The following is a 27,666-nucleotide window of genomic DNA, read 5'->3' as shown; positions in this document are numbered from 1 at the left end:
TTTTGGAAAGATGCAAAAATAACAGGGTTGTTATCATGGGAGACTTCAACTTTCCAAATATTGATTGGCACCTACTTAGTGCCAAAGGTTTAGACGGGGCACAGTTTGTTAAGTGTGTCCAGGACGGATTCCTGACACAGTATGTTGACAGGCCGACTAGAGGGGATGCCATATTAGATCTAGTTTTAGTTAATGAACCGGGACAGGTGTCAGATCTATCGGTGGGTGAGCATTCGGGGGACAGTGACCATTGCTCCATAACCTTTAGAATTGTCCTGGACAAGGACAGGAGCAAAGAGGACGGGAAGATATTTAATTGGGGAAAGGCGAATTATGAGGCTATAAGGCGAGAACTTGGGAGTGTAAACTGGGATGACATTTTTGAAGGGAAATGTACTATGGAGATGTGGTCGATGTTCAGGGATCTCTTGCAGGATGTTAGGGATAAATTTGTCCCAGTGAGGCAGAGAAGGAATGGCAGGATGAAGGAACTGTGGGTGACGAGAGAGGTGGAACAACTAGTTAGGAAGAAGAAGGCAGCATACATAAGGTGTAAGCAGCAAGGATCGGACAGGGCTCATGAGGAATATAGAGTAGCAAGGAAGGAACTTAAGAAAGGGCTGAGGAGAGCGAGAAGGGGACATGAAAAGGCTTTGGCGAGTAGGGTTAAGGAGAATCCCAAGGCTTTTTTCTCGTACGTGAAGAGCAGAAAGATGGCTAGAGTAAAGGTAGGTTCGATTAGAGACAAAGGTGGGAGGATGTGCCTGGAAGCTGTGGAAGTGGGTGAGGTTCTCAATGAATACTCTTCAGTATTCACCAAGGAGAGGGGTCTTGATGATGCTGAGGACAGAGTGGTGAGGGTAATGTTCTAGAGTATGTAGATATCAAGAGAGAGGATGTGTTGGAGTTGTCAGAAAAAATTAGGACAGATAAGTCCCTGGGGCCTGACGGAATATTCCCCAGGCTGCTTTGTGAGATGAGGGAGGAGATTGCTGAACCGTTGGCTAGGATCTTTGAGTCCTCGTTGTCCATGGGAGTGGTACCGGAGGATTGGAGGGTGGCGAATGTTGTCCCCTTATTCAAAAAAGGTAGTAGGGATAGTCCAGGGAATTACAGACCAGCGAGCCTTACGTCTGTGGTGGGTAAGCTGTTAGAAAGGATTCTAAGAGATAGGATCTATGAGCACTTGGAGAAACATGGACTGATTAGGGACAGCCAGCATGGATTTGTGAAGGGAAGATCTTGCCTCACTAGCCTGATAGGGTTCTTTGAGGAGGTGACCAGGAAGATTTATGAGGGTAGTGCAGTAGATGTGGTCTACATGGATTCTAGTAAGGCGTTTGATAAGGTTCCGCATGGTAGGCTTCTTCAGAAGGTCAGAGGCCAAGGGATCCAGGGAGGCTTGGCTGTGTGGATTCAGAATTGACTTGCCTGTAGAAAGCAGAGGGTTGTGGTGGAGGGAGTGCATTTGGACTGGAGGGCTGTGACTAGTGGTGTCCCACAGGGATTGGTTCTGGGACCTCTACTTTTTGTGATATTTATTAATGACTTAGGTGAGGGGGTGGAAGGGTGGGTTAGCAAGTTTGCAGATGACACAAAGATCGGTGGTGTTGTGGATAGTGTGGAGGGCTGTCGAAGCTTACAGAGGGATATTGATAGGATGCAGAGCTGGGCTGACAAGTGGCAGATGGAGTTCAATCCGGAGAAGTGTGAGGTGGTACACTTTGGAAGGACAAACTCCAAGGTGGAGTACAAAGTTAATGGCAGGATTCTGGGCAGTGTAGAGGAGCAGAGGGATCTGGGGGTTCATATCCACAGATCACTGAAAGTTGCCTCACAGGTGGATAGGGTAGTTGAGAAAGCTTATGGGATGTTAGCTTTCATAAATCGTGGGATTGAGTTTAAGAGCCGCGAAGTAATGATGCAGCTTTACAAAACTCTGGTTAGGCCACACTTAGAGTACTGTGTCCAGTTCTGGTCGCCTCATTATAGGAAGGATGTGGAGGCATTGGAAAGGGTGCAGAGGAGATTTACCAGGATGCTGCCTGGATTAGAGAGTATGGATTAGGGGGAGAGACTAAAGGAGCTGAGGCTTCTACTTGTCAGAGAGAAGGATGATGAGGGAGACATGATAGAGGTGTACAAGATATTAAGAGGAATAGATAGAGTGGACAGCCAGCGCCTCTTTCCCAGGGCACCAATGCTCAAAACAAGAAGACATGGCTTTAAGGTAATGGGTGGGAAGGTCAAGGGAGATGTCAGAGGGAGGTTTTCACCCAGAGAATGGTTGGTGCATGGAAATGTGCTGCCTGGTGGTGGTGGTGGAGGCTGATACATTGGACAAGTTCAAGAGATGTTAGATAAGCATATGGAGGAATTTAAGATAGAGGGATATGTGGGAGGAAGGGGTTAGATAGTCTTAGTGTGGTTTGAAGGGGCAGCACAACATGGTGGGCCGAAGGGCCTGTATTGTGCTGTATTGTTCTATGGTTCTATGCAGTGACCTGTCTGGGTAACTGAAGACAGAAGCACAGCTGGCTAGAGAAAAGGCGTAGCGATTGGATCTCGGGATGCAGCAAACCGCCTGTCACATACTCCAGGTGCTCAGTGTACAGGGGGCAGAGAACATCCTGGTGCAGGAAGCAGAGCAGGGGGTCCCTCACAGTCCTGGGTTCACGTTTATACCTCGACCAGGATCACTAATACAGATGATCTGGTTATTAACACAAAGTTGTTTGTGGGGGCTTGCTGTGCACAAATTGGCTGCCATGTTCCATAAAAACATAGAAAGTAGGAGCAGACCCTTCGGCCCCTCTGCACCACTGATCACCTACACCACTTCCTACCCTCCCCCCATATCCCTTTGGTACTGAGAGACACATCCACCCCCTCTGAATGTGTTTAATGACGGCCCCCACCACACCATCTCTGGTGCAGAATTACCCTGGGTGAGGAAACTTCTCCCAATCTTAGTGGAAACAGCAACCCGTATCCAGAGGCTGTGAGTCCTGGTTTTGGACTCTCTTGCTGTCGGGAACATCTTCCGGTGTCTAGTCTGTCTGGTCCTGTCAGAAATGTACAGTTTCTACACAATTCCCTCTCATTATTCTAATGTCGAAAGTACTTCTTTGACTAGCACTGAGAGCAACATGAAAGGTGCTATAGAAATGCAGGCCTTTTCTTTTGCATTTCCGATTATTTTTGAGGAAGTGTGGTGCTTTCAGACTTTGCTGTTCCATTTGGCCAAGGTCCTCAGTTCTGGAATTCCCTGCCCCAGTTGCTCCAGCTTTGAGGTGATTTTCAATCCCACCCCTCGAACGGGTCAAATTTAATGTAACAACCAGTAGAGCAGCTGGAGCAGAGCACCAGGGGTACGTGGCTCCCACCAAACCTCCAGACCCAGAGCACCAGGGGTACAGGGCTCCCACCAAACCTCCAGACCCAGAGCACCAGGGGTACGGGGCTCCCACCAAACCTCCAGACCCAGAGCACCAGGGGTACGGGGCTCCCACCAAACCTCCAGACCCAGAGCACCAGGGGTACGGGGCTCCCACCAAACCTCCAGACCCAGAGCACCAGGGGTACGGGGCTCCCACCAAGCCTTCAGACCCAGAGCACCAGGATGTGACTCCCACCACACCTCAATGACCCAGAGCTCTACAGAGCCTATGAGCTGCTTTCAAAGAGAAGTCACAACTTTGTGAGCTAACACATCAGGCAAAGGTAGAGGAGGTGGAAACTGTGATTGGAATCATGCCAATTGCTCTTGGAAAGGTGACCCTTCAAATCCCTTGCTCCAATGTGGGCTGTTGAAGCCAGATCCTGAGACCAGGGCAGAAGTCACACTTTATCCCCAGAGCAGTCAATGAGGGGCAGCTCAGGGAAGGCAGCCCCCTGAACATCACCCGCTGCACCATGAATGATGACCCTATCTTCTCAATGGATTCTCAGCGGCTGTCTGTTAATGTTCATTTAAACCCAGTTCTGTAATATAGATTCTCCGGGAACGATGTTGCAATTCATTTCAGGAAGGTCTTTCCAACCCACTGGTTACCTTAAACCATCAGTCTGGGTGGGATTCAAAATCAGGCTCAAAACAACAGCGGGCCAACACTCAAACTCAGCGCCTCACCCCGCCCTTCCTCCCTTCAACGGCTGCAAGATCTCTGCATTGATCAGCGATCAGAACACGAGTTCAATTTGCTGGCAAACCATTCCTTACCCACGCAATGGATTCCATCGCCAAAATGCCCAGTCTGGCAAACACACATGAAGGATCCCAGGGTGTTGATACAAAAGGCATTGGGTTGCAGGTGTGTTGTTGCAGGAGACACTCATCGACATCTGTGAAAAGGACAGATCGATCAAATGGGACACAATGAAGGACATCAAATTCATTGGAGTTACCAAGATCCTTGCCTGAGAAATTCGGGGGCACAGGGTGAGCAGGGATTCATCCCCAATGGTCTGTGTCAAAGGACTTCGATACTGATCCTCAGTTTGGGACACAGTCCTGTTGGTTGGTCCAGGCAAAGACAAGAGACAAGCCAGCCCATACCTGGCTGCCTGGGTGGGTCCTGGGATTCTGAAATCACTTGGACCTTGGACCATTAGGAGATGTGAGACCCTGCAGTCTGTGGGAGAACTGGGTGGGGAGGGACAGTGACTGTGAGTTTGGGTGAGCGAGTGCCTTAGGGAGAGAGGACCTAGACCAAACCAGACTTCCTGCCCATGCATTCCCCTGCTCTGGGATACCTGGGGGAGAGCCAATGATGTCACCTCAGCCCCATCTCAGGGTCCAAAACCAGCTCCTGGCCATTCACCTTCTGAATCTCAACCTTGCAGCATTTCATCGCTGGGCTAATTCTGAGAGTGTTTGCAAACTTTCATTCACACCGACGGCGAAGCAATTAAACTCAAGGGTGCGTAAACAACCCAGTACAAATTCAGACACAGAGCCTGCCTCAGAAAGAATATTCAGACGTCAAACCGCGGAACAGGAGAAACTGAGACCTGATGTTACCAGGCTGTGGATGGGCATCGAAAATCAGCAGAGTGAGACATTTATTGTCAGTGTTGAGCACGAGTTGGGGATCCCTGGGTGACCTTACCTTTCCCTAACTTTAGAAAACTAAGTTACTCCAGCACAGATCAGGATGGAATTGAGGTGTTTAACTCATTCAGTGCTGGGCTGTGATAAAGGGGTGAAAAACATGGTTGCTCCCACACAGCAGTGTGTCAGCGGCTCAGCTCCATAACACAGTTGAAACGGGTAAACATTTCGTCTGGACAATGAGAATCCTCACCTATGCAGGAAAATATGCCGTCTCCATCATATCCCTCCTCACACTGACACTTGTAGGAGCCAGGGTGTTAACGCAAGTCGCTTCTGGGAGGCAGTTGTAGGGCATTCCTTGTGTGCATTCGTTAATATCTCATACGATAGAGGCAGAGGATGCAAAATTAGGTTCAAACTCAGGCTACATTAACGCATTGTGTATATGGAATTACACTGATAACCGATCACAGGCTCACAGGCACATTCAGCCCCTCGAGCCTGTCCTATCATTTAAAGGGATGACGGCTGGTCCGCGGCTCAGCCTCACTTCCCTCAGTGCCTTTTGCTTCACAGAAATCTATCGGTTTCAGGTGTAAGGCACAGCTGACTCTTCACAATCGCCAGCTGTGGAGGGGGTCCCAGGTTTGTACCAACTCTCTCGTTCCAGACCCGTCCACCTCTGGTGACCAGGTGAACCACTGCCTTTACGACGGCAACTGCAGTCTACGTGAGAGAGGAGGGAGGGGGGGACTGAAGGGTACGGAGATTGGGCTGGGTGCAGCCCTGGTATGGGACATATCCGCTGGCCATACTGCCTGGGCTATGCCGGCTGCAATCCTGGTAACAACAGCGGACAAAGTTAGTTAGTTTTCCCCATCTAGTGGCCGTGTTCAGCTCAGCAGCTTCATTGTCCACCATCACTGGTGTACCAGTCAATCCCAGGCAGTGGACAAACTGTCTGTCACATGACAATAAATCCAGGGAATATTTCCTCCTGCCCTGCTCAGTTCTGGGGTGACAGAGGGGACCTTATTAAGGTGGCCTCAAAACCAGCAGCTCCTTTCTCAACTCCACCCAAGGGGAAACAACAGAGAGCCCATGGGGGGGCGGGGACGGAGGGGAGACCGCTAGGGGGAGGGGAAACACCATGAGAAGGAGAGTGTGAGGTCAGTGGGGGCAGGGAGCGGTAGAAGAGAGGGCTGACCTTTTGGGGGGAAGATAGTGAGGTCAGTGGAGGAGGGGTGGAGAGGGGTGGCTGTTGGGGGAGTATCGTGGGAGGGGCAGTGCTCAGTTCTGGGCTGCACCACAGGGTGGAGGCTTTGACCTTCAAGGGGGCCCCATGCACACACCAGGGCTGAAAAGAATCAAACCATGGGGTTAGATGCACAGATGCACAGGATAACAATGGAGCCCACGCTAGCCATTCGTCCATCCAGTTCCAATCCATCCCTCCCTCCTCCCTCAGAGGGAAGGAGGAAGGGACGAATGGGAGGAGGGAGGAGGGAGGGGAGGGAAGGAGCCAGTGAGGGGGGAGGGGACCTCCAGGGAAAAGTTTAAACCAGAGATTAAGATATCTTTAGGTGAAGGTTGTGGAACCAAGGTGGGTGGCTGAAGCCGAGATACAAATCACAGTATGAGTGAATAGGGCAGCAAGCAGAGGGGCCGAACAGCCTCGTCCTGTTGCTGTGGATACACAGTTGTTGAAGATAAAGGCACTGACCAGGTTTCAGTGAAGTAACAGAAACCAGGGCAGGGAAGTTGAGAAAACACCAGCTGACAGCACAGAAGGGAAGGGCAGGTTCCCCACAGCTGGGAGCGCAGCACAGAGTGGGGTGGTGTTAATATATTAAACCAGACAACTGTGGGCTTAGTACTTGTAGAAATTAAAGCTGATTGGATTGTCGAGAGGAATAAGGAGGCAAAAGGAAGAGTCAAAGTGTGCAGGTGAGCCACAGGACACAAGGAACCGTTACGTGGAGTATCATGGAGACATTGACTCCTTGGACATGTTAATGAGGTCCAGAACCAGATACAACACCTTGGCCCTGACACGTGACCCGTGCACCTCATTCACAACCAACTGTGACTGAATCAAGGCCCAACAGCCATCCGTTCTGACCACATCTCCCCAGCTCTAAAGCACTCCCAGAGTGGGTTCCTGACCTACCCACAGAACACTGCCAAAACACTTGTTTGCCACGAGTTAGGTCCAAGTGCAAATACTGCAGATACTGGAAACCCGAGATAAAAACAGAGAAGGCTGGAAATAGTGTCAGTGAGAGTGGGTAATAACTAAAGGATCGTTGCGAGATAAGTTCATGTGGTAAAAATTCTCATTCCACAGAGTCATACAGCACGGAACAGGCCCTTAAGCCCAGCTGGTCCATGCCGACCAAGATGCCCCATCCAGCTCATCCCATTTCCCACCCTTTGACCCATAACCTTCTAAACCTTTCCAATCCATGCACCTGTCCAGCTGTCTTTTAAAAGTTGTTATTGTAGCTCCCTCAACCACTTCCTCTGGCAGCTGATTCCACACAGATACCACCCTTTGTGTAAAATAAGTTGCCAGTCATGTTGCTCTTAAGTCTGTCCCCTCTCATCTTAAACCTATGCCCTCTAGTTCTTAATACCCCAACTCTGGGAAAAGACTGAGTGCATTCACCCTATCTATGTCCCTCACGATTTTACAAACCCCTATAATATCACCCTCTGTCTCCTATCCTCTAAGGAATAAAGTCCCAGCCTGTCCAACCTCTCCCTGTAACTCAGTCCCTCAAGTCCTTGCAACACCCTTGTAAATCTTTTCTGTACTCTTTCCAGTTTAATAACATCTTTCCTACAGTAGGGTGACCAAAACCAATCACAATACTCCAGTGCGGCCTCACCAGCGTCCTGTACAACCGCACCATGACCTTCCAACTTCTGTACTCAATGCCCTGACTGATGAAGGCCAGCATGTCAAAAGCCTTCTTCACCACCCTGTCTACCTGTGACTCCACTTTCAGTGAAGCAGGTACTTGTACTTCAAGGTCCCTCTGCTCTACAACACTCCCCAGGGCCCTGCCGTTCACTGTAAAAGTCCAACCTGGATCTGACTTTCCAAAATGCAACACCTCGCACTTATCCGAATTAAACTCCATCTGCCATTCCTCGGCCCACTTACTCAGCTGATCAAGATCCCCCTGTAATTTTTAATAACCTTTTTCACTGTCCACTCTTCCACCTATTTTAGTGTCATCTGCAAACTTACTAACTGTGCCAAACAGCAATGGGCCCAGCACCGACCCCTGAGGCACACCACTAGTCACGGGCCTCCAGTCCCAGAAACAACCTTCCACCATCACCGTCTGCTTCCTACCGTCAAGCCAATTGTGTATCCAATTAGAGAAATAAAGGACTGCAGATGCTGGAATCTAGATGAAAAACACTACGATGCTGGTGGACAAAAGAGGGGAGGCGGGGTGGGCACGTGGTGCTGATAGGTAGATGCAGGTAAGAGATAGTGATCGGCAGGTGTGGGGGCAGTGGGGAGAGCAGATCCACCGGGAGATGGCTCACAGGTATGGAGTTGAAGTGACTGGCAACGGAGATGCAGATCACGGTTACAGACAGAGCGCAGGCGTTCTGCAAAACGGTCACCTAGTCCGCGGTTACGGACAGAGTGCAGGAGCAAGGAGCCGGTCACTTCAACTCCCCCTCCCACACTATCACTGATACGTCAGTCCTCGGCCTCCTCCACTGCCGGGAGAATTCCAAGCGCAAACAGAACAGCACCTCATTTTCCGTCTGGAACCTTGCAGCCTAATGGGATGAACATTGAATTCTCCCACTTTAGGAAATCCCCACCCCCCTTCCCCACACCCTCCCCCCCCCCGCCAGGCTTCTTCTCTTCTTCCCTTTCCTGGCCTCCTTTTGTTTTTCTTTCTCTCCTTACCTGTGACCCATCCCCCGGTGGATCTGCTCTCCCCACCTCCCCCGCACCTGCCCATCACCATCTCTTACCTGCATCTACCTATCACCTCCCTGTGCCCACCCCACCTCCCCTCTTTCGTCCACCTATCACTGCTCTGCTTTTCCCTCCTATATATTGGGCTTCCCCTTTTCCTATCTTCAGTCCTGAAGAAAGGTCCTGACCCGAAACATCGACCGCCTGCTTTTCTCCACGGATGCTGCCTGGCCTGCTGAGTTCCTCCAGCATCAGAGTGTTTTTCATGTGTCTCCAATTAACCAGCTTTCCCTGGATCCCATGCGATCTTACCTTCCAGAGCAGCCTACCATGTGGAACCTTATCAAAGGCCTTACTGAAGTCCATATAAACCATGTCTGCCACCCTGCCCTCATCGACTTTCTTGGTCACCTCATCAAAAAAATTCAATCAAGTTTGTAAGACATGATCTCCCACGCACAAAGCCATGCTGACTACCTCTAATCAACCCCTGTCTTTCCAGATGTACGTATATCTTATCCCTCAGAATCCTCTCCAGTAACTTACCCACCACAGATGTTATACAGTAGTTGCCAGGTTTTTCTTTGCCATCCTTCTTAAATAAAGGCACAACGTTAGCCACCCTCCAGTCTACCATCACCTCACCCATCAATAACGATGATGCAAATATTTCAGCCAAGGCTCCCGCGATTTCTTCTCTCACCTCCCACGGTGTTCTTGGATAAACCTGGTCAAACCCTGAAAACACATTCAACTTTTCTCCCCAGATGATGCATATCAGCACGTTGTCATTACTGATGACACAATAATGCACCACAGCACTGATGTGACTGCTCAGTCTCCTAGTGCCCTAGAGACCAGCTGAGGCTCCACAATCCTCGCTCCATTCACTGGTGGGAGGGCAGTGAGTGTGCTGTCTTCTGCTGAGAGGACCAGGTTTGTTGGAGTGACTTTGATGTAATGATGAAGGGAACTGTCTCAGGGTGAGTAACATCGGGGGGGAACGTAGATATAAGGTGATTGGCAGGTGAACCCAAGGGAACAGAAGGGGCTGGTTAGGATGTGGAGGGTGGTGGTGTCCAGGAACCAGCTGCCTGCGAGGGAGAATCAACAGGAACTTTCCAAAAGGAATGGTACAAAAACTGAAGTGAAGGGGAGGGCAAGGGAGAGGGATTAAAGTGGTCTGGGCAGCACAATGGGGAATCACCTCCTTCTGTGTCATATCATTCTCTGATTCTATCCAAGGATCACTCCAGGAAAATACTCACCCAAGCAGTGAACACCGTTCCCTTCAAACCCATCATTGCATTTGCAGCTGTGAGTGCTCCTAATGCTCTCTGCACAGGTCTTCGTTACGTCTGTAGGCCATCAAAAGATTAAGAACATCTGTAACATGGTGGTTATAGAAACTATCAACATTAATCATGAAACATGCAACGTGGAAACAAATTAAAATGAACAGTGATGAAAAACTCCTTTACTTTTTCGTGACTGGGTTAAGATCCAGCCCACGTCATACCCTTCCTGGGTCAGAGTCCTACAGTCACACCACAGAAACAGGCCCTCTGGCCCACACCTCCATGCCAAGCTTTTGCCCACCTACACAAATCTCATTTGCCCAGATTAGACCATATCCTTCTACACCTTGCCTAGTTAAATGCCTGTCTAAATGTCCCTTAAATGTAGAGATTGTACCTGATTCCACCCCTTCCCCTGGCAGCACGTTCCAGATATCAACCCCCTTCTGTGTAAAACATCCCCTCAGATCCCCTTTAAAACTCCCTCTCTCCTTAAACCTCTGCCTTCGTTTTTGATGCTCCGACCCTGGGGAAAAGATTCTGATTGTCCACCTTATCTATGGCTCTTATACTGCCATCAGATCACCTCTCAGCCTCCTTCGCTCCAGGGAAAACAAGCCCAGCCTGTCCAACCTCTCCTCATATCTAAAGTCCTCTAATCCAGGCCATGACAGGATTTGCAAATTAAGGGGTTAATTTCCACTCCAGGACAAGGTCAGGATAATGTCTGGTGCAGTAATGGAAGCTGCAGTTCCTTGAGGAAAGTTCAGATGAGACATCATCCTAAAGCCAACCCTGTCTGAGAGACCACCAGAAATTCCATGGCAGACCACCAGTCTCTAAGCAGGGTTCAATATTCTCCTGGTGTCTCCACCAACGTTTATCCTTCAGCTGACATGACCACTAGAGAATAATTGGTTAACATCTCAAATATCCCCACAAGAAAACAACAATTGTATTTTACAAAAGCTTTAATTTAGCAAAACACTCCCAAGGAGCTTGCTGGGGATGACAACTGAACAAAAATTGACTGATATAACCCGAGTTGGAAAGGCAGGATTTAAGAAGTATTGAAAGAAGAGGGAAGAGATTTAGGGAGAGAACCCCAGAGCTGGGGGCCCAGGCAGCTGAAGAAATGGCCACCAGTGGCGGAGTGATTAAACTCTGGGATGATCAGGAGGGAGTGTGGATACAGCAGAGTGCTGTGGGACTGGAGGAGATTAGGGAGGCAGGAAGGGGGAGTGAGACCATGGACAGATTTACAAACAGGTCTCGGAATGTAGGTCGGCATGCACAGTGGTGCCGGGTGAATGGGGCTCAGTGGCAGAGTTCTGGATGACATCAGATTATGGAGGTGTAGAGGGGATGGGCCAGGTTGGGTCTGGAAGGTTCACAGTGGATACTTCACACAGTGGATAGATTAACACAGCTTGTGTTTTGTGTGTAATTGTAAAATACACAGAAGATTATAATGAAAGGAACACACCACAATTCAGCCCATCCACTCTTCTTGTTGAAGTGGTTGCCTGAATCACACCACGTACACATCCTCGTCAGTACGAGATGTGGAAATGAGGGGAATGGAACCAGTTTCCATACCTTTCCTGACTTCAAACAGTCTTTGTGCTACAGCCACCTTCCCAGGGACTTTCTCTGTAAAATCATAAACAACTGCGCGGATGTGGCCAAATTCTTCGTCCCTGAAAATTACAGATAATATTAAGAGCAAAAAGTAAGCAATGTGTTGAGAACTGTAATGTTGGTGAGATACGCCAGTCAGGTGGCAGGTATTCTTCTCTGAAGATAACAGCAGGTAGTAGGTGGATTCAGTGACTAAGACACTTGTCTCCATCGGCTGAAACAGGGAGGTCATAATCAAACTCTTCCCATTAGCTAGTGGATGCCCACTCTATGGCTTTGTGGGAAATCTCACACTTTCCAATTAAATTCCATGAAACATTGCATAGACTAAATCACAATCTCCAGTCAGCCAACCCCTTGGATTTCTAACCACTTGTCAGCAGGAAAGAGGTGTCAGCAGGAGCCTGGAGTCAGATGCAGGGTGTAATTGTACAGCATTGTGCTTCCTTGTGACAGCATTTACATTCTGGTCAACTAAGGTCCTGATAAGAGCACAATAAAATGTGTTCACCCATCAGTACGATTAGCTCTGTTCATGGACTGAGCCACAGCTGTAATCAGAGCAGATCAGTGATACAACTGACATGTCTCTTCACAGATTTCCCAAAATTTATTCTGTAGGAATAATGTGGTCACCCAAACAGTTAGACAGTAAACGTTCATAAAACAAGAGTTTGCAGAATGAATTGGAGCTTGTATTCAATTGAATGCTGCAAATTTAAATCAAGGGTGTGCAATAGATTTGTACATATTCTAAATGTACTTTGTTTTTTGTTCTAATTATGTTCTTTCTTGTAAAAATCATGTATAGTTTATATTGAATTTATGTTTCTTCTTGTGAATGCTGCTAATATGATGCTCTGTGCCCGTGGTGCTGCTGCAAGTAAGTTTTTCATTGCACCCATGCACACATGGAATTGTGCATCTGACAGTAAACTCAACTTTGACATATTCAGCTATCTTTTCATATCTTCAATTTAGTCTTACCTGATCCCATTGATTAAAATGCCCTCAGTTCCACCAGCTAATACACTGACATTTTCCCTAAACTGTGAGAGTTCGGAGGGCTCCTTGAACCATCGAACAAACGCTGTCTCTGAGATTGCCAAGTAGGGTGTTATGTGCATTTGGACAATATCTCCTATTAAATATTCTCCAATATCTAAAGAACAAGAAGTCTTCATTAATGCCAAGTAAGACATCTGCACAACCAAATATTTCACACCACCCATTTCTCCAGTGAGATAGATGTAAATAAACTCAACAAGATCACTATAAATCTCTGACCCCTAAACCCATCTACTGAAGATGATGCTTCCTGTCCTTTCCACTTTTAACCAGGTTTTATTTGAGCCTCTCTTCTTCCTCGTGGTAACATAAGAAAGGGCAATACTACCCCTAACGCTGGATGCGGGCGTAACACTTCCTACAGTGCTCAGTCCCCTTTTGTTCACCACTGAACTACAGAGTCTGTATTTACCTTTGGTGATTTCCGGTGTCCCCTGGGACTCCCAGATCCTGAACGTCAAAGCCCTGATCAGTGACGAGTCCTTCCACAATGCAGTATGGACACATGGGTGGGCCGGAATGTGCCACCCACAACACTGCTGAGAAAAGTTTGACAACTGTCTAAACCACCATCCCCACCCCTCTCAAGTTTAGCCAGCTGTCAAACCTGGCAAAGTATGTCTGAATAATTAAGACATCAAAATACAATTAAAAATCAAGGTTAATGTTTTTTAAATTACAATAATTTAAATCTAAACCCCAAAATTTTAAGGATACTTAAAATAATTCAACTTTTACCAAAATTGAGTCATAGAGTCAGAGTGATACAGCACAGATACAGGCCCTTCAGCCCACTGGTCCACGCTGACCAAGTCGCCTTCCTGAGCTAGTCCCATTTGCCCGCGTTTGGCCCATATCCCCCTAAACCTTTCTATCCATGTACCTGTCCAAATGTCTTTTAAATGTCGTAATTGTACCCACCTCTACCACTTCCTCTGGCAGCTTGTTCCACCCTCTGGGTGAAAAAGTTGCCCCTCAGGTCCCCTTCAAATCTTTCGAGAAAAAAATGGAGATGGCTCCCTCTTTTCCACTGCACCCACTGGATCTGCTGCCCCTACACTGGACCCAGTCTGATTCAGCAGACAGGCAACAGTGTCAGTGCACTGGGACCACTGTAGGTTTGTGCTCTACCACTGTACTCGTGTCTGAGTGTGTAAAATCACTGGCAGAAAGCAGCCAGCAAACCTGGAACATTCCCGTCCATGTAGGAAGTGTGAAAGGGTTCACACTCCCCAACACTGGCATTTCCTGTTTTATCTAGAACCACCCTCACTCACCCCCCCCCCCATACGCCAGATGTAATCATCTTAGAGGCAGAAATCTAACTCACCAAGTGCTTCCATTGCAGCCTGTAACACTGCTCTGTCCCCATCCCTTCTCTCCACACCCCACTCTCTCTTTCTCTTCAACCCCTCCCCACCCTCATTTCCCTCACCCCTCGCTGCTGTTTGGTAGAGGGACACACAGGCTGGAGAGGGGGAGGAGACAGCAGTGCAGGAAGAGGCAAGGCCGAGGAGAGATTTGAACACAAGGCTGAGGATATTTAAATCAGGGCGTCACATAGCCAGGAGCTGGTGTGAGTCAGTGAGCACAGGGTCAACGGGTGCTCACTGACCCTCGGTGTGGCTCAGGAGAGGGGCAGCACAGTTTTAGCTGGGTTCACATTTAGTCTTTGAAATGGGGGCTTAGGTAGACGTACAGAGCGAACCTCCAGCCCACACTCAGCCATCAGAAACAGCACCAATGAGAAACTCTCAAGGACTTATGAAAAAGCAAGTTTTAACCGGCTAGTCAGCAATATTCAATAATAACCAAAAATAAGGAAGTAAACAAAAGGAATCAAAATTAATTTTGTGAATAAAAATTCAGTGGACAATTTAAAAAAAAATTTGTTGAAATTAGTTGCAAGATTAACTGTCAATTTACCTCCTTCTCAAAGTGAGCTGTGAGACAAATTTGGGAAACTTTTCTGGCGAGGCTTTAGTGGAAAACATGTTTAAGAACTTCTAAAAGTTTTTGCATTGTAGTGCTGCCACAAAACAACAAATTTCACATCATGTAAGTCGGTGATAACAAATCTGATTCTGATTCAGAGACATTGAGAAACAGTCAAATGCAGAGGAGCAGCTTCCTGGTAAGTTCCTGGCAGCTGGTTTGCTGGAGAATTCAAAAATGACACATTGTGAGCTGATAAACTATTGCATTTATTTCAAATTCTATAAAACTAATTTTGAAAGTATTTTAAATTCTACTAAAAGTTAATTAACAACTGGGTTTCATTTCTCATCTGTGTTCAGTGTTTCTCAGTATCCTCAGTTACTGGGATGGACAGTTCTGCTTTGGTTTACTAAGTTTGATCCCAATAAACGTGGGATGGGACAGAATTGTTCTTACCAATCGGAGGGCTGTCAAGAACAAAATAATAGCGTATCCGTGTGGGATTCAGTAACTCAAATGGGGCATCATCATATGGTTCTATTGCACTTTCCATCTGTTTAAAAATCTCGCTTTCAAACTCGACCCAGAACCTGTTGGGGTAGAAATCGTCCTCGCTGACATTGACCAGCTCCATGGCTAGGTTCCGGCTCTTCAGCAGAATCCCGGGAAGCAGCTCAGCAGGAGGAGTCAGTCTTCTCCTGTAACTGTGGGAAAAGATGGTCAGCATTAGAACTACATCCCAGGAACAAATCACGTGGTGCAACCAGTTAATGCTGGGTGTGTGGCTTCCACAACCTTCTATCACTTTCCCTTTCAACATTTTACCAGTTAAACTTTGACATGGTTTTCATGTGAGCCACTAATTCCACAAGTGTGCTGACAAAGACGTACCTTAAGATATTTCTTTACCTGAATCTCTCACCTTGCTCCCTCAGTGACCCTCTCTCTCTCTTTCACCACCACCACCCTACCGCCATTATCTCTGCTGCAACAGCTCATCACCAGATCATTTACCTTTTGCTGTGGATTTTTTTCATTTTTCCAGACCTGCCCTGATAGGCAGAGTCCAACGCTAACAGGGAATGGTTTTGATTTTTGCATTAGTCACACACCCACTGCTCCCAGTCTTCACCTCCAGCTCCACACCTCCTCCCTTTGGGTGCAATGGCAGGGGATCATTTCCCAAGCCCCTGGTTCCACGTTAGCAGAACAGAGCTCAGACTCGCTCTGCTTGTGGTTTAGAGGGTCTATCGGATGAGCTGGGTACCACCAGGACGGTGAAGGTGGCCTTGCTGATAGGACCTTGTTCTCGAAGATGGATTGGTCTTGGTTTCTTGGTTTTTCTGCCACTTTTGCATCAGGATATACCCAAAGCCATTTTGAATCAACATAAACAAGCACCCAGGAGTTCCATCAGCAGCCACAATTCCTTCATTACCCCCAGTGGAACTCTGAGCCTTCACTCTCCCCTCCCACACCCCAGGATCACTCAGCCAATCTGCTCCAAGATTAAACAGATTACAGAACTGAAGTACTGTTGAATTTCATGCCTGGATGGTACACAGCTGGAAAATAGATAAATCAACTTTTAGTCTCCTGGTATTTGGCCCAAGGGCTCAGTTTTAATTTTGGGATCACTAAAGATTTCCAGACTTTTAGACCGAGGGGACTGTGTTAGTGCCGGTTTCATGGGAGATTATCCTTTCTCTACACTAAGGATCCAGTGATAGAATCCTAAACCAGAGGCAAGAGACCACATGGGAAACTAAAGCAACACATTTGCTTGTAGCATGAGCAAAGAAATCCACTGGAGCACATACTACGGCAACACTTCATGACGGCTCAGCTGGAAGATCCACAAATCAGGATGAAAGGTCGGTGACCCCAGACATTAACTCTACTTCACTCTGCAGATGCTGCCTGACCTGCTGAGTATTTTTATTTCAGATTTACAGCATCTGTAGATTTTGCTTTCTGATTATTCTAGAATTGAATTTTTAGTTATCCTGATATGAAGACCATATCACCAATCACAGCCCCATTGGCACTGAGAGAGTAGACTTTGCAAAATACCATGAATTAAGTACAGTCACACAGCACAGAAACAGGCCCTTCAGTCCAACCAGTCCATGCTGACCAAGATTCCCGTCTAAGCTAGTCCCATGTTCCCACGTTTGTCCCCTATCCCTCTAAACCTTTCCTATCCATGTACCTGTCCAAGTGTCATTTAAATGTTGTCAATGTACCTGTCTCAATACACAAAAAGTGCTGGAGGAACTCAGCAGGTCAGGCAGCATCTATGAAGGGAAATAAACAGTTAATGTTTTGGGCCGAGACCCTTCATCAGGACTGGAAAGTAAGAGGGCAGAAGCCAGAATAAGAAGGTGGGGGGAGGGGGAGGAGCACACGCAGGCAGGGGACAGGTGAGTTCAGGTGAGGGGGGGAAGGTAGGTGGGTGGGGGAGGGGGTGAGATGTAATAAGCTGGGAGGTGATGGGTAGAAGTGGCAAAGGGCTGGAGAAGAAGGAATCCGGTCGGAGAGGGCAGTGGACCATGGAATAAAGGATGGGGGAGGGGAGGGGAGGAGATGGGCAGGTCATCAAGGCGGGGGAAGGGAGCCACAGGAATAAGGGCCGACAAAGGAGTTGGGGGGGGGGAGGAGAAGAAAAAGAAGGGGAGTGGTTACCGGAAGTTGGAGAAATCAATGTTGATGACATCAGGTTGGAGACTCCCAGGGCGGAATATGAGGCGTTGTTCCTCCAACCTGCATCTGGCCTCAACGTGGCAGTAGAGGAGGCCGTGGAGAGACATGTCAGTGTGGGAGGGGGAGTGTCCCTGCCTCAACCAGTTCCTCTGGCAGCTCACTCCATACACTGACCACCCCGTGAACATGTTCCTATTAGTTCTCTCCCCTCTCACCTTAACCCTATGCCCTCTAGGCTACATTGGACATCCCATCCAATGGGGAAAGAAAAATACGAGTTGGTATAAATTTGTGGTTTATTCACCTGCTCCTTTGCAGCCTGTATACCTGTGAAAAATTGGTCCTTGAGAAGCATAAAATTTAAACCAAGCAATGTGCTCCGGTTTATAACCAGACACAGAGACACTGAAGGTTATGTTTCCTCCGACTGGTTTTGTTATGAGGCAAGTTTGGACTTCTGTTCTGCTGCAGCTTCCCAGATCCGACACTGTAATCAGGCCCTCAGGTTCTGCACACATAAACAAAACAAAAGCAAACTGTGAGGATCAACTCCTGCACACCGTGCAGTTTGGATTTCTTATGCTAAAGTTAACAAGCATGATGTTTGCTGGCTGTACAATTCTAAGATTCAGGTTCAAAGTCAGTCAGTAAACAGCACATGGTGGGAAGTCCCAGCAGGTCAGGCAGCACCTGTGGTGAGATGTCCGGGTGAAAGGTCATCAAACCGAAACGATCACTCTGCATCTTTCTCCACAGTTTCTGCCTGGCCTGTTGAACATCTCCAGCATTTCCTGATTTGTGTTCAGATTTCCAACATCTGCCATCCTGGATCAAAGTCAGGATGGACCTCCTCAGCCTTTGAGCCAGCGACACCCTTTCCAAAGTGAACGTCAGAATCTTAGCCCAGCTTCTAATGGCACAGGTGCACTGTTTGCAGCTCCAGTTCTGCTGGCCAGTAAACAGCTTTCCTGAGCTCAGGTGCTGAGGAGTGTTGGGAATCTCACTCTGCAATACGAGATGAGAAAACCAGCAACTATACTGCACTGTTTACACCCTAAGGACATACCATAATACTGCACAGCCAATGAAGCACTTCTGGTGTGCAGTCACTGTTGTAACTACAGCAGCCAATCTGTGCACAGCAGAAGTCCACCTAAAAGCAATGTTACAGTGACCAGGTAAGGTGTCAATGCTAAGGGACATATATTGAGAGGACATTAGGTACAATGTCCCTACTTTTCTTCGAAATAACCTCATGAGATTTTTGAGAGATGGGGCCTCGGTTGACATCTCATCTGAAAACCAGCAGTGGAGCATCAGACTGGACTGTCGTTCTCAGGTCCCTAAAGCAGGACCTGACCTCCAACCTTCCAATACAGAGGGAAGAGGGCTGCCCACTGAGCTATGGCTCAACATTCCTGCACAATGCTTTTCCTACATTGTGACCACCCCAACAATAATTCATTGTAGCAAAAAATAAACTGCTGGAAGAAATTAGCAGATCACAGAGTCATGGAGTGATACAGCATGGAAACAGGCCCTTCAGCCCAACTGGTCCATGCCGACCAAGATTCCCACCTAAGCTAGTCTCACTTGCCCATGTTTGGTCCATATCCCCCCAAACCTTTCCTATCCTTGTACCTGTCCAAGAGTCTTTTAAATGTTGTTAATGTCTCCACAGATCAAGCGGCAATTGTGGAGGGAAAAGGATGATCAAGGTGTTCAGGGCTTCGGCCAAAACATTGACCATCCATCTGCCTCCACAGATGCTGCCTGACCACCCCTCCTCCCCCAACTTTTTCCAGCAGTTTATTTTGTGTTCCAGATTCCAGCATCTGCAGTCTCTTGTGTCTCCAGCAATAATTCATTGCTCACTGGGACAACCAGAGGTCACAAACGCCTCTGCAGAAATCTTTCTTTAGCCAAAAGGACTGTTGCAGATCCAAGGGAAACAAAGGACTGCAGATGCTGGAATCTAGATGAAAAACACGATGATGCTGGAGGAACTCAGCGGGCCGGGCAGCATCCGTGGAGAAAAGCAGGCGGTCAACGTTTCGGGTCAGGACCCTTCTTCAGAAAGTTACCTGAGAGCATCAGACAATGTTTACCACATAACTTTCTCCCCAACTCAAAGATTTGACTAACTTATTTGATGAACTCCAGTTTCCTTGGTGTTAAGGAGTTGATAGTTCAGGGTAAGGCACAAAACTGGAAGATAGATTTTCACCTCCAATTTCAGATACTTGGCATCTCCAGTCTGGAGCCTCACGGTGCCAACACTCAGCTGTTTGTCCCCCTCTCTTGTTGGTATTTCAGGTTTCATGTCTCCAGCTCCTCAGTCACCACCCTCTCTCTGCCATCACCACCACCAGCATCAGTCAGTTCCTCCGGCTCTCTGCCTCAGCACCGTCCTTCACATTACCTCTCACTACTCTCCCCCTTTTGGCAAGGTAAAACTTGTTTTATTTCCCAGTTCTGGTCAAAGATCATTGACCTGAAACGTTGACCCTCTTTCTAGCTCCACAGATGCTGCCTGACCTGCTGTATATCCACAGCACGTTCAGCTTTTATTTCAGATGCCCACCCACGGTATTTTGATTCTCATTATTATTAACCAAAAAGGATTCAACATTTTATTGACTAATACACTAAGTACACTGACTGCCTTCAGCGTGGTGACCTCACCCTGGCAGTTATTCATTCCATCACCAGTATATCCAGGCAGGCATTGACAGTAAAACAGCTGGGTCACCAAGTCCAGCCTACAGATTGCTTTCTTGTGACAAAAGATTTTCCTGTAATAACATTCATCCTGATACGGATCTGCAAAACAAAGGAATTATAATTAGATTTTATTCCTGCAACTGAGCGAAGGTTTAAAGTTTGCAGGAATCTCCCACATTTCATTCCCAGACTGCCAGCAAACAGACTTTCATTTCTCTAGCACCTTTCACATCCTTCTCAGGAAATATTAGAGAAGACAGCAAAGTGCCCTTTCAACAGTCCTGAAATGGATCTGAAATGTCTTTACCTCTCGCTGCCTTGGTGAAGCAGCCAGCATAATCAAAGACCCCACCCACCCAGGTCTCTCTTCTCTCCTCTCCCATCAGGCAGATACAGGAGCCTGAGGGCACGTACCACCAGGCTCAAGGACAGCTTCTATCCCACTGTGATAAGACTATTGAACAGTTCCCTTATACAATGAGATGGACTCTTGACCTCACAATCTACCTTGTTTGACCTTGCACTTTACTGTCTACCTGCAATGCACTTCCCTGTAGCTGTGACACTTTACACTGTATTCTGTTATTGTTTTTACCCTGTACTACCTCAATGCACTGTGTAATGAATTGATCTGTATGAACTGTATGCTAGACAAGTTTTTCACTGTACCTCGGTACAAGTGACAATAATAAACCAATACCAAAACCAAAACGTTGACACACACACACTCTCTCTCCCTCTCTCCACAGATCCTGCCTGACCTGCTGAGTGTTTCCAGAATTTTGTGTTTTATTTTACATTTCCAGCACCTGCAGCATTTTGCTTTTGAAGTAGTTTTTGAACCCAGCCGCTGTTGTCAAGCAGCGAGGTCCACACACAGCAGTGTGTCGAGAGCCAGAATGTGAAATAAACAGGACCAGCCACAATATTGGGATAACACTGCTCTTCTTCCACAAGTCTGGGATTATTCCTTTACAGTGCCTGAGATGGGATTTAGTTCCATGGCCCAGTGGCCCTCCAATAGTGTAACCCTCTGCTGGAGAATCAGCCTACACTTTACACTGAAGTCTTGCAGGGATTTGATCAAACTTCTGACTCAAGGCAAGAGCACAGCCCTCAGATCTGACTTCTAAAATGCAACTGTAACGCTTTTAATGATTTCACCACTGCATTCTGTTTTTACATTGTCCCAACTAACTTGGGATAATACAGTGATCATAAGATTTTCAATTTTTAAAAGTATTTTACTAAGAAAAGTATTTTCTCAAACTTTCTATTATCAAAGGTTGTCCATCCAGAAGCAGATAAAGCACTAAGCTGTTTGTGTTCATTATCAAGATGTTTATGTTCCATGTCCAGCTGTTGGTGTCCCATGTCCAGAAGCAGATAATGAAGACAGCTGTTGGTTGGTGCTAGAAAGTCAAAAATCTGCAGATGCTGGAAATCTGAAACAATTAGAAACACTCGGCAGGTCAGGCAATATCTGTGGAGGGAGAACAGTTGGTGTTTCAGGTTGAAGATCCTTTGTCAGAACTAAGTTATTGTATTGGTATTGGTTTGTTATTGTCACTTATACCGAGGTACAGTGAAAAATCTGTTTTGCATACCGTTCGTACAGGTCAATTCAGTACACAGTGCAGTTACATTGGGTTAGTACAGAGTACATTGACGTAGTACAGGTAAAAACATAACAGTACAGAGTAAAGTGTCACAGCTACAGAGAAAGTGCAGGGCAATAAGGTGCAAGGTCACAACAAGGTAGATTGTGAGGTCATAGTCCATCTCATTGTATAAGGGAACCGTTCAATAGTCTTATCACAGTGGGGTAGAAGCTGTCCTTAAGTCTGGTGGTACGTGCCCTCAGGGTCCTGTATCTTCTACCCGATGGAAGAGAACAGAAGAGAGAATGTCCCGGGTGGGTGGGGTCTTTGATTATTCTGGCTGCTTCGCCAAGACAACGAGAGGTAGAGTCCAAGGAGGGGAGGCTGGTGTCCGTGATGCGCTGGGCTGTGTCCACAACTCCCTGCTGTTTCTTGCGGTCCTGGGCAGAGCAGTTGCCGTACCAAGCCGTGATACATCCAGATAGGATGCTTTCTATGGTGCATCGGTAAAAGTTGGTGAGAGTCAAAGGGGACAAACCAAATTTCTTTAGCCTCCTGAGGAAGTAGAGGCGCTGCTGAGCTTTCTTGGCTTCCAGAGAGAGGTCAGGAGCATGCATGTAGCGATGCATGGTATAAAGCATGGACCTCAGGATGCAATGAGAACACTGCCTCGAGAAATGCTGGATAGCTTAAACACACCTGTGATCTAGGGTGGGTCTGAATTCTGAAGGGTGGTCTTTGAGTTGAAACCTATGTGGGGTGAGTTGGCAGGGAAGACATTTGTTAAGGAAAGAAATGTGCCTGTGGAAATGAGTGTTGGTCAACATCTTATCGAAGACAAGAAGGAAGAAAGCACTGAGGGTGAAGAAGGCAAAGAGACAGGGGAACTCGCACCAGAGAGCAGATGAGAACATCTTCAAGGTGGGCATTCCTGGAAGTGAAGTTTGCTCCTACACTTTCCTTCCTGCTAGGTGTGGAACTTGGCATTTTTTGCTTTCTAATGAACATAACACTGGAGTTGGAGTCCACTGGGATGACATGTGGGTAGGGAAGGTTTAGAGGGATATGGACCAAACGCGGGCAAATAGCTTAAATGGGCATCTTGGTCGGCATGGATGAGTTGGGCCGAAGGGCCTGTTTCTGCTCTCTATGTCTCTACGTGGGTTAGACTTTCTAGTCTGCAACTCACAGTTTGCATCCGCCATCCACAAGGATGAAACACATCAGCATAGGAGGAGGTCCTTCAGCCCATCCAACTTGTTCTGCCCTTCAATGAGACCAATAAGTCAATGACAGACCCAGCCTCGACTGTCAATCCTGGGAAGAGTTCCAAACCTCCCACCCTCTGGGTGTGGAAGTGTCTCTGAGCTTCACTCCTGAAGTTCCAGGTTCTGATGTTCAGAGTCTGACCAAGTCCCACACTCCCCAAGCAGCAGAAGTGCTTTCTCTCTCCCTGTCAGTGGGCATGTAACAGGTCGAAAGCTTTCCCTGAATGGCCCCTTGACATTCCAAACACGAGATGATTAAAAGAGCTGCTCCTTGCACTCCTTCCCTGGAGCGTTCAGGCTGAGTTCACAGCAAAACCTGGTGCATGGCAAACACGACCACCACAGAACACATACCATCCAGATGTATCACGGCTTGGTATGGCAACTGCTCTGCCTGGGACTGCAAGAAACTGCAGAGTTGTGAACACAGCCCAGTGCATCACACAAACCAGCCTCCCCTCCATGGACTCTGTCTACACTTCACGCTGCCTTGGTGAAGCAGCCAACATAATCAAAGACCCCACCCACCCCGGACATTCTCCCTTCTCCCCCCTCCATTGGGCAGAAGATGCAAAAGCCTTAAAACACCAGGCTCAAGGACAGCTTCTATCCCACTGTAATAAGACTCTTGAATGGACCTCATACCTTATACGCCAAAGGTGAACTCTTAATCTCTCAATCTACCTCACAATCTACCTTGTCCTTGCAGTTTATTGTCTGCCTGCACTGCACTTTCTCTGTAACTGTAACACTACATTCTACATTCTGTTTTCCTTTTTACTGCCTCAATGTACCTATGTATGGCATGATCTGTCTGTATGGCAGGCAAACCAAAGCTTTTCACTGTATCTCGGTACGTGTAACAAGAATAAACCAATTACCAGTTAGGGGCAGGAAGAGGCCATTCAACCCCTCGGGGCTGTCTGCGTTTCAATAAAATCGTGGCTGATTCTGGTAAGGCTAGCAAATTTTGTTGAGGCAGGCGTGGTAGTGTAGTGGTTAGCATAATGCTATTACAGAGCCAGCGACCCAGGTTCAATTCCGGCCACTGTCTGTAAGGAGTTTGTACGTTCTCCCCATGTCTGCTTGGGTTTCCTCCGGGTGCTCTGGTTTCCTTCCACATTCCAAAGACGTACGGGTTAGGAAGCTGTGGGCATGCTACATTGGCGCTGGAAGCGTGGCGACACTTGTGGGCTGTCCCCAGGACACTCTATGCAAAAGATGCATTTCACTGTGTGTTTCGATGTACATGTGACTAATAAAGAAATCTTATTTGGGAAAAGGATTTCAGAGGTTAGTTGCTGCCTTTATTGGCCCATTTGATGAGGGTCTCATGGCACAGAAGGAGCCCATTCAGCTTTGGGCCTGTCCAACAGATCGGACCAAAGCTCCACAGTCCTGTATGGTGGTGGACAATTAAAAAGTGTGGGAAGAGGAGACCCCAAGAACATTGCCGTCCCCCCACCTAGAGCAGGGCCCAGCGTGCAAGACAAGCCATGCTCAGCCAGGAGTGCTGAGGCGATGACCCATCTCAGTTCTCTCCCGAGACCCCACCATCACAGGATAAGTCTCCAGCCAGTTCCATTCACTACACGCAGTACCCAAGAACAACTGAGCACAGGTTGCAGCATCAAACAATGTGCTAGCTGTAGTACTGATGACCTGAACTCCAGGCCACACTGTTACATCAGTTACATCACTGGCGTCTACCCAACCATGTGGAAAATTGCCGTATGCGCCCTGGTCACAAAAGAGATACGATATTTTTATTAGTCACATGTACATCGAAACACACAGTCAAATACATCTTTTGCGTAGAGTGTTCTGACACCCAGCCTGTTGAGTCAACAGCAAATGAATAGATGTTCTCAACAGTTACCATTAGTGGCACTAACCTGCCTGGACCAGAGAGGGCAGGAGCTATAAGGAGAGGTTGGACAAACTTGGGTTGTTTTCTCTGGAACTTTGCAGGCTGAGAGGAGCCCTGATAGAAGTTTATAAAATTATGAGAAGCACAGGTAAGGTAGACAACATCTTTTTCCCTATGTCAAATTCTATAGGACATAGGATTAAGGGGAGGGGGGGAAAGTCTAGAGGAGATTTAAGGAAGTGTTTGTTTCACACAGAGAGTGGTGGGTGCCTGGAACGTGATGCTGTGGGGTGTGGCGGTGGTGGAATCAGATAGGATAGTGACGTTTAAGAGGCTGTTAGAGAGACACATGAACTGGCAGGGCGTGGAGGGATTATGGATCACGTGCAGGCAGATCTGCAGTTTAAATTGGCATCACGGTCAGCAGAGGCATGGTGGGCCGAAGGGCCAGTTCTATGTTCTATCTGCGGCTTTATTTGTTTTCCCTAGACGTCACATGCCCTTCAATATTCAGGCCCCAGTCCACATCCTCCTGCAACCACCACTATCAGAACATGTTTATGCCTGTTCGCACTCTCAGTAATTGTCTTGTTTTGAAGAGAACGGCTCACTGCCACCTCCGAGGTGAACCACCCCGCCCCACGGTTACCGCGGAACCTCTCGGACCAGCTTCTGTTATTCCTCATGCTCTACCCTGCCCGACTGTGGAAAGTGAGAAATAACAAGCCCCACTCCCCGCCCCCCCCCCCCGGTCCCAACTGCTCTCCCCAAGCTCCACCATCCTCCCCTTGTCCCCTTGTCCCCTCCCATCACCTCCCTGCCACCCTCCCAACTCACCTGGATCCACCTGTCCCCTGCCAGCCCTGCCACACCCCCTCCAGTGCCTATCTCCCCTCGATCTTTCAGTCCAGGTGTTGACCCAAAACGCTGACTGTCCACTTCCCTCCACAGATGCTGCCCGACCCGCCGAGTCCCTCCAGCTCCTATTCTGTAGCCCCCTCCCCACAGACGAGGTTCATTCTCATTCCAGGGACAGGACCCCATCCTCCCGGTGGTCTGGAGGTGGCGGGGACTCGGTCCAACGCGCCACTCCAACCCTGGCCCTCTCCACCCCACACCCTCCACACAACCTCACCGTCCCCACCCCCAGCCACTACCCTGCCCACCCCCACCCTCCGCACCCCGACCCAACCCCACCCACCCCATCACCACCCACTACCCTCTCCACCCTCACCCCGACCCACCCACCCCCACCCCCCGCACCCAACCCCACTCACCACCCACCCCCACCCCCCGCACCCAACCCCACTCACCACCCCCACCACCCACCACCACCCCCACCCACTCTCCACCCCCACCCCCCGCACCCAACCCCACTCACCACCCACCCCCACCCTCACCCCGACCCACCCACCCCCACCCCCCGCACCCAACCCCACTCACCACCCACCCCCACCCACTCTCCACCCCCACCCCCCGCACCCAACCCCACTCACCACCCCCACCCCCACCCCGACCCACCCCCACCCCCCGCACCCAACCCCACTCGCCACCCCCACCCCCCCCCCCCGCACCCAACCCCACTCACCACCCACCCCCACCCTCACCCCGACCCACCCACCCCCACCCCCCGCACCCAACCCCACCCCCCGCACCCAACCCCACTCACCACCCACCCCCACCCTCACCCCGACCCACCCACCCCCACCCCCCGCACCCAACCCCACCCCCCGCACCCAACCCCACTCACCACCCACCCCCACCCCCACCCACTCGCCACCCCCCCCCCCCGGGCGCTCACCTCGCAGCGGTGAGTCGGGGGTGTGGGTGGCGGAGCTCAGGACGAGGACGGCCAGGAGGGCGAGGCGGGGGCGGGGGCGCATGGTCCCGGGATCAGGGGCGGCCGGCGGCCCGGGGACGGACCCGGTCCCGGGGCTCCGGCTCCATCTCCGCCGCCGCCGCCCGACCAACCGCTGCCTGTTGACTTCTGAAGCCGCCCCATTCGGTGCCCGTTTCCCGCGTCACAGCGGCCGCGGAACGTCCGGGGGGGGGGGCTTAACACCGTCCGGGGGGGGGGCTTAACACCGTCCCGGGGGAGGGGGCTTAACACCGTCCGGGGGGGGCTTAACACCGTCCGGTGGGGGGGGGGTAACACCGTCCGGTGGGGGGGGGTAACACCGTCCCGGGGGAGGGGGCTTAACACCGTCCGGGGGGGGCTTAACACCGTCCGGGGGGGGGGGGGTAACACCGTCCCGGGGGAGGGGGCTTAACACCGTCCGGGGGGGGGCTTAACACCGTCCGGGAGGGGGGGGTAACACCGTCCCGGGGGAGGGGGCTTAACACCGTCCGGTGGGGGGGGGGGTAACACCGTCCCGGGGGAGGGGGCTTAACACCGTCGGGGGGGGGTAACACCGTCCCAGGGGAGGGGGCTTAACACCGTCCGGTGGGGGGGGGGTAACACCGTCCCGGGGGAGGGGGCTTAACACCGTCCGGTGGGGGGGGGTAACACCGTCCCGGGGGAGGGGGCTTAACACCGTCCGGGGGGGG

The 27,666-nt window shown here is 49.3% G+C and overlaps 1 protein-coding gene across 1 annotated transcript in view; it reads right to left on the bottom strand.

The window, feature by feature from the left end:
- The window catches only part of LOC127583277 (uncharacterized), a 136,942-nt gene extending 109,815 nt beyond the window's left edge, over positions 1 to 27,127 (bottom strand). Inside the window, exons 1-5 of the mRNA XM_052039062.1 lie at positions 26,921 to 27,127; positions 20,342 to 20,479; positions 17,984 to 18,164; positions 15,410 to 15,657; positions 11,906 to 12,006 (exon numbers count right to left, since the gene is read on the bottom strand). Of these exons, the coding sequence (XP_051895022.1) occupies positions 11,933 to 12,006; positions 15,410 to 15,657; positions 17,984 to 18,164; positions 20,342 to 20,479; positions 26,921 to 27,002 (723 nt within the window). The 5' untranslated portion in view covers positions 27,003 to 27,127 and the 3' untranslated portion in view covers positions 11,906 to 11,932. The remainder of the gene's footprint in view (positions 1 to 11,905; positions 12,007 to 15,409; positions 15,658 to 17,983; positions 18,165 to 20,341; positions 20,480 to 26,920) is intronic.
- Between the last annotated feature and the right edge of the window lie 539 nt (positions 27,128 to 27,666).

The sequence above is a fragment of the Pristis pectinata genome, chromosome 26, assembly GCF_009764475.1.
Source record: "Pristis pectinata isolate sPriPec2 chromosome 26, sPriPec2.1.pri, whole genome shotgun sequence".
In the NCBI taxonomy this organism is placed as follows: domain Eukaryota; kingdom Metazoa; phylum Chordata; class Chondrichthyes; order Rhinopristiformes; family Pristidae; genus Pristis; species Pristis pectinata.
The sequence above is the reverse complement of the archived record's forward strand: the minus strand, read 5'-3'. Positions and strand labels throughout refer to the sequence as shown.